Here is a 12,428-nt window from a genome sequence, read left to right as displayed (position 1 = left end):
AGGCGTTTTGTTTTCCTGGAGATAGGCTTTAAACACAACTTGCGCTGAAAGAAATGGGGAACAGTGACAGCGGAGCACATTCGAAAGTTGCCTGGCTATCAAGCTGACCTAAAGTCACCGACTTGGAACAAGCAGGCAACCAGTGAAGTCAGAACTACAGATGTGTTTACAGATCAGCATAACAGTCAGATAAGTGGCATCATTTAGCGAGGCAGCAAAGGTGACCCCTGTACATCTCTAAGCATGGGTTTCTTTCATCTGTTCTGGAAACCATAACCCATCCCTGATCCCCGCAAGGCTGGTACAGGGAAACCCAGCTCATAAAGATGGTCTACATTGAGGAACAGAAAGCAACGCATACACTCAGCACCATATTGTAGGGTGCACAGCATAGGACCACAGAGATGGCGTGATGCTAAACAAAACACCCCCCACCCCTCTACCCCACCAATCCGACGCAACATGCCACGCCGTGCCATTCGAAAAGCAATAAAAAGAAGCCCGCATACAATGCAACACCCTCATAGCAAGGCTCCCAGCTCTAGACCAGTCAGGATTTAAGTGAGCAAATAAAAGCAAGCAGTCCTGGAGGATTTTCCAAATCCCAAAGCCTGAACAGATTGCTGCCAAGCAATGACAGCACAAATCCTCTTTGGCTAATCAAGGCCCTTTCTATTAGCAATGACCGCTCAGGGCCGTCCATCCATCCCAAGTTACAGATCAACATCCTTTTTTTTTTTTCTCTCTCTCTCTAAGATGTTGTATAAAAACAAATCCTTTTTTTGTTTCAAGAGATGTTTAAAAACACATTTTGTTTATTCCAGTAGATGTTGTGTAAAAACACACCCTCCTATACAGTGCTGGTGAGGCCGCCCCTGCACACTGATCTGCATTCAAGGCATGCATCTACTAACTCCAGCCAACCTGTTTACTCCCACCGTGCCAGTCCAATGGAAAATGATGCTGGAATGACTGCTACTACACAATGACAGTACATCTACATCCTCTGGATCAGTACTCCCCCATCTCCCTCAGTACCCCCCTCCTCTAGATCGGTACCCCCACCTCCATCAGCACCCCACCTTCTCCATCCTCCAGATTGGTACCTCCATCCTCTAGATCAGTACCCCATCTCCATCCTGTAGATCAATACCCCCATCACCATCCTCTAGATTGGTACCCCCATCTTCTAGCTCAGTACTCCCCATCAATGATTACCAGCTCTCCTCGTCTTCACTGCCATAGCCATCCTCCAGGTCCAGGATGTCCACTTCATCCAGGACGGTGGTGACCCCTGAATGTTCAGCTAGTGGCCCCTCTGTGGCACTGAGACAGGCCAGCGGCTGCCTGCTGTTGAAGTATCCCAGGCTCCCGCAGAGCAGAGTGGGCACCGGGCTGGGCAGGCAGAGTCCGTTGGGTCGGGACAAACATGTGCCCGCCTGATGCATTGCAGGAGGGGTAGGTGGCAGCAGCAGGTGCGGGCTGGCGGTACAGTTGCTGACGGCGCTGGCTCGGTTCCGAAGCTGCTCGTTCTGCTTTTCCAGCTTCCTTACCAGTTCCTGCAGCTTCTTCACCTCCAGCTCGGCGTTCACCACCATCCCGTTGGCACACTTCACCTCCGCCATGCTCCTTCGTCTGCGGCCAGGCTCGGTCAGGGATGGCGGCTGTGTGCAGGCTGCATCCTTCTGTCAGCTGAGGGAATATTGATGTGAACGCCGGGCTCCCTCCCACCAATGCTACGAGAGAGAAAGAGAGAGAGAGGGGGGTACACACAATGGAACAAAGAGGAGCCAGGCTCTGGGGGCTGCTGATCAGCAGACCTCTAGTGATGTCCACTTCATAAACAAATCGTTCTTTTCAGTGAACTGGCTGAGTCGATTCATCAGACTGAACTGATTCATTTGAATCAATAGGACAGCAGGTCTGGTAATATAATCCTAGAGTAAGAGAGGTTGGCTTCTGCCAGCCCCTCCCTGCAACCAATCAGCCAGCTAACAGAACACTGACAATCACAATTTACAACACTTTTGAGTACACCAGTACACTGAATCAAACAATCATGACACCAGTACTACAGGTACTGAATCAAAGGATCATATGAGTCTCCAGTAGAACACAGTACACTGAATCAATGGTCAGGTTGCAGCAGTTGCAAGGGACAGACAGTCTTGCAGGGAGATAAGAGAGATGACACACTTTAGTCTGGATGAGAGGAGATCCTCATTCAGATTGATACTTTAACCCTTAAGGATGTGGGAACACTCTAATATATATATATATATATATATATATACAGAGGTGTGCAAAAGTCTTGCAACACCTGCCTCTACATAGAATTCTACATCTTTGAATATAGATACAAATGTAACAATCATAGAAAATAAAAAAAATTATATGAAATTGAAGGAAACAATGTAGATTTCAAATCTGAAAACAAATCAACATTATTATGTTTGTTTTTTATTTTCCAAATACTTTTATGGTACAAAACATTGTAAACGCAGTGGACACCATCCATGTTCATCGTTAAGATATAATAAAGTGCTTATGAGGCTTTGCCGGAGCAGATGCAGAGCAGTTACAGAACGCATCAAAAATGCATCCAATGTATTCCAATCGTATTTTGGGCTCTAGTTCACACCATAGCGTTCAGTTCCAGAGCATGTGGAAAAACTGCACCATGCCCTGGAAAACACCAAAATACATGCAAACGCATCAAAAACGCATGCAAGCGCCCTGGAACGCACTAAAAGCCTATTTTATGCAAAAATATAACGCTGCAAAACACACTGCATTGCATGTGCAGAAACTCATGCAGATCTAGACCGCATTAAGCCCCCTAAATAGGATGCTGACATCGCCTGAGCTGGCAAGAGGGTGGTCAGAGGGTACTTCTGTGACTTGCTCTGCTTTGACAGTCTATCGCCGACTACTTTCTTTTGGACTAAGGGCTTGTTCACATCAAATGCGGACCAGATCTGCATGAGTTTCTGCACATGCAGCACAGTGTGTTTTGCCGCGTTTTTGTACGTTCCAGGACTTTTTTTTTCTTTAGCCTAAAATGGGCTTTCAGTGAGTTCTATGGCGTTTGCATGTGTTTTTTATGTGTTTCCATGCGTTTTTGTGCGTTCCAGAGCAGAATAAATAGGGCATGCTGCAGTTTTTCCACATGTTCTGGAACTGAACGCTGTGGTGTGAACTAGAGCTCAAAATACCATTGGAATACATTGGATGCATTTTTGATGTGTTCTGTAACTGCTCTGCTCTGCTCTGCATCTGCTCCGCACTTGGTGTGAGCAAGCCCTTAGAGGCCGCAAAGCAAGGAGGAAGCCTCTACTGTCGGAACGCCAGCGAAAAGCTCGCCTACTGTGGTCTAAGAAACATTGACATTGGTCGACAGCTGACTGGGGGAAAAAAATGTTTTATTGATGAGTCAACCTTTTCCATTGCTGCAAATATTGGTACCTCATATTATAGGAAGTGTCCTGGTAAAGAATTCAAGCCAAATTGCACCAAGAGAGCCTTGAAGTACTCAACATCTGTAATGATTTGGTCTTGTATGGCTGCATCTGGAGTTAGGAGTCTGTGCATTATTGATGGAATAATGAATGCATGCATCAATACCGATATCCTAACGAATAAAATGCTTCCTAGTGCTGCTGAGTTATTCCCACAGCGTACACCAAAGAGGAAGTGACGAAAATGCGTAGGTGGGCGGTGCACATGGATATCACAGCACACATGAGAGAAGCCTGTCTCAGCTGAGAGGATTTTATACAAAGCGCAAAGTTTTTATCGTTCTTGTAAATGTTTTATCAAATACTGCACAATGGAGAGCACTTTTCTGTTTGTTTGAGTATCGGTGACTAACTACAAATAGCAGGAGGAGAAAACCACACAAAAAAGGTAGATCGCAATGAGTTATCACCTAGGAATTGACAGAAGAATCTTTGAAAAAAACAGAGCCGGTTACCTGGTCGGAAGGATTGCAAATGAAGGAGTGGAGAAATTAAATGATCCATGGTCAGCACGTAAAAAGGTGACCAGCAACAGCTGGAAAGTGCCGATTTCAGACGTTTTAAAAAAAAACAAGTTACATAGTATTTGAGGTTGAAAAAAGACATCAGCTCCATCAAGTTCACCCTATGTGTGTCTGTGCATGTGTATATGAATCCCTGTGGTTTAGTTTTTAAGAGTACCTGTACCCCTGTATGTTATGGTCTCTGAGGAAGGTGTCTAAATGCTTTTTGAATGATTCAATACTCTCTGCTGATAGCACTGCTTGTGGCAACGAGTTCCAGACTTTAACCGCTCTAACTGAAAAAAAGCCCCTACGCCCCTTGTGGTTAAATCTTTTCTACACCAATTTTAGGTGGTGGCCTCTAGTCCTTGTTAAGGTGGCCATACACTGTACAACCATCGCAAGACCTTAGTCTTGCAATGGTTGTAAAGTGATTAAAAAAACGTACGATCTGCCCATCTTGGACAGGCAGATCGTACTCTCGATCATCGCACAAATGCCGAACGGGCCGGTGTAAGGAGGAAGCCTCTACTGTCGGAACGCCAGCGAAAAGCTCGCCTACTGTGGTCTAAGAAACATTGACATTGGTCGACAGCTGACTGGGGGAAAAAAATGTTTTATTGATGAGTCAACCTTTTCCATTGCTGCAAATATTGGTACCTCATATTATAGGAAGTGTCCTGGTAAAGAATTCAAGCCAAATTGCACCAAGAGAGCCTTGAAGTACTCAACATCTGTAATGATTTGGTCTTGTATGGCTGCATCTGGAGTTAGGAGTCTGTGCATTATTGATGGAATAATGAATGCATGCATCAATACCGATATCCTAACGAATAAAATGCTTCCTAGTGCTGCTGAGTTATTCCCACAGCGTACACCAAAGAGGAAGTGACGAAAATGCGTAGGTGGGCGGTGCACATGGATATCACAGCACACATGAGAGAAGCCTGTCTCAGCTGAGAGGATTTTATACAAAGCGCAAAGTTTTTATCGTTCTTGTAAATGTTTTATCAAATACTGCACAATGGAGAGCACTTTTCTGTTTGTTTGAGTATCGGTGACTAACTACAAATAGCAGGAGGAGAAAACCACACAAAAAAGGTAGATCGCAATGAGTTATCACCTAGGAATTGACAGAAGAATCTTTGAAAAAAACAGAGCCGGTTACCTGGTCGGAAGGATTGCAAATGAAGGAGTGGAGAAATTAAATGATCCATGGTCAGCACGTAAAAAGGTGACCAGCAACAGCTGGAAAGTGCCGATTTCAGACGTTTTAAAAAAAAACAAGTTACATAGTATTTGAGGTTGAAAAAAGACATCAGCTCCATCAAGTTCACCCTATGTGTGTCTGTGCATGTGTATATGAATCCCTGTGGTTTAGTTTTTAAGAGTACCTGTACCCCTGTATGTTATGGTCTCTGAGGAAGGTGTCTAAATGCTTTTTGAATGATTCAATACTCTCTGCTGATAGCACTGCTTGTGGCAACGAGTTCCAGACTTTAACCGCTCTAACTGAAAAAAAGCCCCTACGCCCCTTGTGGTTAAATCTTTTCTACACCAATTTTAGGTGGTGGCCTCTAGTCCTTGTTAAGGTGGCCATACACTGTACAACCATCGCAAGACCTTAGTCTTGCAATGGTTGTAAAGTGATTAAAAAAACGTACGATCTGCCCATCTTGGACAGGCAGATCGTACTCTCGATCATCGCACAAATGCCGAACGGGCCGGTGTGCGCACGCGTACACTGCCCGTTCAGCATTGCGGTCATCGGAAGCCCCACCCTCAGGGGCGGCCCGTTCGGCATTTGTCTCCCGAGCACCTTTCAAACCAGCCGAAAATCGTACGATTCTCGGCTGGTTTTCTAACATGCTCCTTAGACAAAAGACGTGCGATCGTACAGTAGAAACGGTCGCACGTCTTTGTTCACACTGTTCGATTCTCGTACGATCGCGGGATTTCCCGCGATTCTCGTACGAGAATCGAGCAGTGTATGGGCACCTTTATGGAGTTTACTGTAAAAAGTTTATTGCTGATGTTGCACCCCACTAAACATTTTGTACATCAAAATCATGTCCCCTTTTAGTCTCCTCACTTCTAGCGTGAACAAGTTTAAATTTAATAACCTTGTCTCATAGCTTTGGTCCTCCAGCCCCTTAACTACTTTAGTTGCCCTTCTCTGGACTCTCTCTAGCTCCAGGACATCCTTTCTGTGGATTGGTGACCAAAACTGGACCGTAAACTCCAGATGAGGCCGAACCAGTTATGTGTAAAATGGCAAAATTATAGATTTGTCTCTACAGTACATTCCCTTTTTAAAACAAGACAGTACTCTGCTCGCTTTGTTTACCGCAGCCTGGCATTGCATGCTGTTATTGCTGTTATGCAATCTGTGGTCTACTATGACCCCCAGATCTTTTTCCATTTCTGACTTCCCTAGTGGAGTACCCATTAATATTAGGGCTGCGGAAATTAACGATTAATCCCTCGATTAATCGTTAATTTTTTTGATCGATCAAAATTATTTTGATCGATCAAAGTTCTTTGGCTCCGTACTCACCTCTCCGCCGGCTTCCGGGTCTTCCGTCGGAGATCCGGTGACGTCACGGACATCGACGTCACCGGACTCCTCCCCCCTTCCACAAGTGGCTCTGTCGGCTAACGAAGGGAAGGGGGGAGGAGTCCGGTGATGTCGATGTCCGTGACGTCACTGGACTCCTCCCCCTTCCCTTCGTTACCTGATGGAGCTGCTTGGGCCGCTGAGTACACTTCCTAACTCTCCCGGCCGCCCGGGAGAGACACACTTTTCACCGGAAAGGTTTAATCTGCTCAATCGAGCAGATTAAACCTTTCCCTGGGATCGTTTTTTGGTTTTTTTCTTTTCTGACATCGGGAGCCGCGGCCTGACCGTCAGTCAGAAAAGAAAAAAAAAGGCATACGATTGCATAGCTAGATTACTATTGGCTATTGCACTTTGCAATAGCCGATAGAAAACTAGCTAATGCACCCGCCCACTTCTGCTGTCAATCAGCAGAGGGGGACCTGAATTTTTCTATCAGGTCCTCTTCTGGTGATTGACAGCAGCAGGGGGCGGGTGCAATAGCTAGTTTGCTATAGGCTATTGCAAAGTGAAATAGCCAATAGGAATCTAGCTATGCATTCGTATGCCTTTTTTATTCTGACAACTGCAAAAAAAAAAAAAGTCTGCAGATAGCAAATAGCGTTATAATTAATAGCGTTATAATTAATCGAAATTAATCGATTAATCGATTAAAAAAAATTTCGATTAATCGAACAGGAAATTTTTAATCATTACCAGCCCTAATTAATATGTATTCCTCTTGCCTAATTTTGACTGCAAAATGCATTACTTGTTAAGGAAAGTTAAGGAAAAAGAGCACGGTGGTGATAAAGAAAAAAAAACAATTATTTGGACTGAAAAGAAGGAATCGCAAATACTTTTTTTCACACTCACTATCATGTTATATTGAACTTAATGAATTCATACAGTTTTGTGTTTGGAAGTTTTTTTATTTGTCAGCCATTTTTACATATGTTTGTGCTAACCATTTAGGGCTCGGCGATCAACCCACATGGGAATTTTTTTAATGGATCATTAGAGCCCATCACAAGGGATCCACATATATTATAGCGAGGTGTCGTTTGCCTCAAAACTGGAACACACTGGACTGCACCTGAAAGCCAATTTTAAACTAAAAAAACACACACCGGAACGCGGGGGAAAAACGCACTGCACTGCGTTTGCAGATCTGCTTCTGATCTAGTCTGGGCATGGTGTGAACATAGCCTTGTGTTAACTCACTTATTATGAATCAACTGATTAATTGGTTAGTCAGCTCCTCCTGAGTAGTGATGAGCTCGGGCGTGTTCGCAAGCGCCTCGGGTCGAGCCCGCCAGGAAGCCGTCAGCGCGCAGGGCCAATCACATGCACTGAGACATGTTCCCGGTCCGCAGCTGCAGAGATCGGGAAATGTCTCAGTGCCTGTAATTGGCCCTGCGCGCTGATGGCTTCCTGGCGGGCTCGGCACGAGGCGCTTGCGAACACTCCCGAGCTCATCACTACTCCTGAGCTTCAATTCACTTACTTGTCAACAGACTCAGCAAGTGAACCGCTGAATCAGTTCATGAATCGGTTCGTTTGAATGAACTGCTCAAAATGAAGCTGCTGTATACACGCATGATTGTTGATGGTAATACAGGGCAGTGAGGCTGCCCATACACTCTCCATTACATCTATCATCATCTGTGTAATACAGGGGCCTGTCTGATTTGACACTAACTAAATGGATTGTTTAGGTTTGTCATTGTAATACATGCTTGTTGTTAGATGTAAAGGAGATCGCACAATCAGATTGTGTAGTGCAGCGTTTCTCAACCTTGTTTCAGTCAGGGCACCCTTTAAACATATGCAAAGTCTCCAGGCACCCCAAAAAGTAATTGTGAAAAGGATGTGTGGCCTCTCCAATATCCATACCAGACTCTTATCCTAGATAGGGGTCTGGTATGGGTTTTAAAGGACCCCATGCAGAAACACACACAAAACAAAAAGAGTCCCCATTTCACATCACATGTCGTCCTTCACATTAGGAGCCCTCTTCACATGAGAATACCCCCCTTCAGTCCAGTCACATCAGGAGCCCATCCTACATATCAGGAGCCCCACTTCATATCAGAAATGCCCCTTTACAAGAGGAGCCCCCCCCCCTTCATGCCAGGTATCCTATATTTACATCCAAAGCCCCCATTTACATCAGAAGCCCCTCTTCACTTCAGGAGCCCCCTTTCACATTAGGAGCAAAACTGACAGTGGTATGGACAGGTAGAGGATTGTCACTGACAGTTTTGCACAGGCTCGGGTGAACTTGGTTCACACCAAGCTCCCACACATCCTTAACCAAAAACCAGAGGGAGCCAGGCAACTAGCAAATTCAGAAGGAGGTCGGCACTGGTAGTGTCTATATTTCTCCCATTCCAAGGACATAATAAATCCCCTTATTACCCTTGTGAGGCCTTTGCTGGTTTTATATTCAGCTGAGCTTGAGGAGCTTGGCTCGGGTGATCTTGGTTTTCACCAAGCTCCCACACATCCTTAACCAAAAACCAGAGGGAGCCAGGCAACTAGCAAATTCAGAAGGAGGTCGGCACTGGTAGTGTCTATATTTCTCCCATTCCAAGGACATAATAAATCCCCTTATTACCCTTGTGAGGCCTTTGCTGGTTTTATATTCAGCTGAGCTTGAGGAGCTGTTTTTTATAAATAGAAAATGTTGCATTGACAATAGCGCAGTCATTCAGAACATGTAGTAAATTACCAATTGCTGGCAAAATAACCTAGGTGTTAGAGGGAATTAATTTGCCTCCAGATCTAATATAGTGTTTTATGATGCATTAATACACGGATAGGCAATCTTGGCACTCCAGCTGTGATAAAACTACAAATCCCATCATGCCTCTGTCTCTATGAATCATGCCTGTGAATGTCACAGTCTTGTAATGCCTCATGGGAATTTTAGTTTTGCCACAGTTGGAGCGCCAAGGTTGCGGACCCTTGCATTAAGGCCTTATTCAGACGGTTCTTCCAAGAGCCAGCCCGGTGCCTGTAACAGGGAGCACTGAGGCAGGGCACTGTGATGTTTTCATGAACCTATGTACAGCACCATGCCTTACATTACATAGGGAAGCACAGTGGGAAGCACCCAGTGTGTGTAAAATAATCATACGTCACTGAGTGTAAAATAAGGTATGCAATGTAAAGGTTTTATTTAAAATTTCAATTATCTTGTTGATGGGGGGGGGGCAGGGAATTCATAATATAAGCAGATTAAAATGTGTCTTTAAGAAAATGTGTATTAATGAACAGATACTGTATGTGTAGATGTATACAGATTTTTTTTAATTCTGACCTTGAATTGACTTTGACTTTCTCCTTTTCTAAAAATCTGAGATGAAACAATTATTTACCTATCTGTTCATTTTATTTTTTATTTCAGATAGTTTCACCTAGCCTGCCCTCTTTGTTCATGCCACCTCCATTATGTCTTCTATGACTAACCACTGCCAAAATCTGACTACACTGCCCAATTATATCACCTGACTCCAGCTTGCCAGTATTTTTTTCCATTCCAGTCAAGCATGGCCCCTTTCTGGTAGAAGAGGTGCTACAAGCCTCTCATCATGACTGTCTATGAAGAATCTGAGGCTGGTCTGCAGTCATATCAGCAAAAACAATGTAGCTTACATATGAGGCTTATTCCACAAATTAATAATATCCCATCAACAACAGCATTAGCATAACTAACATAACTAACACAGAAAACAGGTGAGGAACATAAATTCTACTGACAAAGTCAGAGACATAATAAGTACCATACTGACACAAGCATAAACATGTCCGCAGAGACACAATCAGTACCAAATTAACACAAGCACAGACACATCTGTAGAGACATGATCAGTACCATACTGACACAACCAGCAAAATGTCCGCAGAGACACAATCAATACCAAAGTGACACAAGCACAGACACATCCGTAGAGACATGATCATGGCAAGGGCATTGTATATGGCTCCTAGTGGTCCAATACCCAAACAGCTTAACTCAGATATTAACCACCTTTGTTAAAGGATGACATGACACTGGTCTTGGATTTTAGTGGCCACAGTAGCCATTTTATTATTTTAGTACCAAAGCCAAAATTAACAATTTTTTTAACCAATTAGCTGACCGCAGAAGTTAAGGTTCTTGACGTGATATTTTACCACCAAAATACCCAGTATCTGCCCAAGCGGCCCCCAGCCGCACAACACCGCCTCGGGGACTTGTAAACTAGCATCGGATACTGAGTAACTAATGATGGGCCCGTTAAGACAGGGATGCCATACCAAAGACGGCTCCCCACTGTCACTTAAACCTCAAGAGAATATGTTGCACCTCAAGGAACCTAACACCCCGACCGGCTGCAGTGACAAGAAACAAAAAAAACAGATAGTAAAAGGACAAAGAGGCCATGAAGGCAGAAACGAGAAAAGAATGCAAAGGCAACAAAGCAAATATCGCAAACAAGGCGGGAGTGTGGGAACCTGTCTTCACCCTGCAGATCCCACCTGGACTGGAACTTTCCTTCCCCGGGGAACCGTCTATAAAGAACCCTAGCCAATCAAGTAAGCGACACTCAACGCCCACCCCCTCCCTGATTGAACAGCTTAACCCTCACTAAACCCGGTTAGCCTCTCCAAGACCCTGTCATGTTGGCCTTCCACAGACGCCTCCGTCTGCTGTTCCAGGCCTGACTGTACCATACTGACACAACAAGCAAAATGTCTGCAGTGACCCAATCAATACCATACCAACACAAGCACAAACATATCCGTAGAGACATGGTCAGTAGTACCATACTGACACAACCAGCAAAATGTCCGCAGTGACATAATCAGTACAATACTAACACAAGCACAAACACATCTTCAGAGGCACACTGTGTACTGTACTAAAAGTGTATGCAACACAGTGTACATAATCCAGTGCTCCTAGTTCATATTCTTAATCAAAGTGTGAAGGCAAGAAGGGTAGTGGTCAGTAGGAAAAGGTGATCAGTGGGAGAAAAAAATGCACCAGTGTCAGTTCTCATTGGAAAGAAGAATGCCCCAGTGTCAGTGGTTAATGGAAGAAAGAAATCCCAGTCTCAGTGGTTAATGGGAAGAAGAATACCCCATTATTAGTTTCTAGTGGGAGAAAGAATATGCCAGTGTTGGTGGTAGAAAGCAACCCCAGCATTGATGGTCAGTAAAAGAAAGAATGCCCTGGCATCAGTGGGAGGAAGAACACCTCAGTATATGTGGTCTGTGGTAGAAAGAACAACCCAGCTTTGGTATTCAATGTGGGAAAGCATTCCCCCAGCATCAGTGGTCAGTGAAAGGAAGAATACCCCAGCATCAATGATCAGTTGGAGGGAGAATGCCCTAGTATCACTAGTCCATGGCTGTAAGATTGCCCCGGTGTTGGTGGTCAGTGATAGAGAGAACAGTCCAACATTGGTAGTCAGTGGGAGGAGGAATGCCACAGCATCAATGGTAAGTGGAAGGGAGAATGCCCTGGCATCACTAGGCCATGGATCTAAGAATGCACAAGCAATGGTGGTCGGTGGTAGAGAGAACACCCCAGCGTTGGCAGCCAGTGGTAGGTAAAGATCCCCAGTAGTCAATGATATGAAGAATACTCTAGCATCAGTGGTCAGTGGGAGAAGGAATACTGCTACTACCATGCACTTAATACAGGAAGAGGAGCGAGCTCTACAAGCAAAGATGGCAGCTGTTGTAGTGTACAAAAGTGGCAAAAGGCCTACCTTTCTTTCTAGCCTATTGGGGGGGGGGGGGGGGACTGGGGAAAAT

At 44.7% G+C, this 12,428-nt stretch overlaps 1 protein-coding gene across 1 annotated transcript in view; it reads right to left on the bottom strand.

Moving 5' to 3' along the window:
* SLAIN1 (SLAIN motif family member 1) overlaps nucleotides 1-1,819 on the bottom strand; it is a 46,665-nt gene extending 44,846 nt beyond the window's left edge. Inside the window, exon 1 of the mRNA XM_018565386.1 lies at nucleotides 1,218-1,819. Coding sequence (XP_018420888.1) covers nucleotides 1,218-1,625 — 408 coding nt within the window. The 5' untranslated portion in view covers nucleotides 1,626-1,819. The remainder of the gene's footprint in view (nucleotides 1-1,217) is intronic.
* Nucleotides 1,820-12,428: the final 10,609 nt, after the last annotated feature.

Source organism: Nanorana parkeri, unplaced genomic scaffold (genome assembly GCF_000935625.1).
Source record: "Nanorana parkeri isolate BGI_ZX_2015 unplaced genomic scaffold, ASM93562v1 scaffold838, whole genome shotgun sequence".
NCBI lineage: Eukaryota > Metazoa > Chordata > Amphibia > Anura > Dicroglossidae > Nanorana > Nanorana parkeri.
The sequence above is the reverse complement of the archived record's forward strand: the minus strand, read 5'-3'. Positions and strand labels throughout refer to the sequence as shown.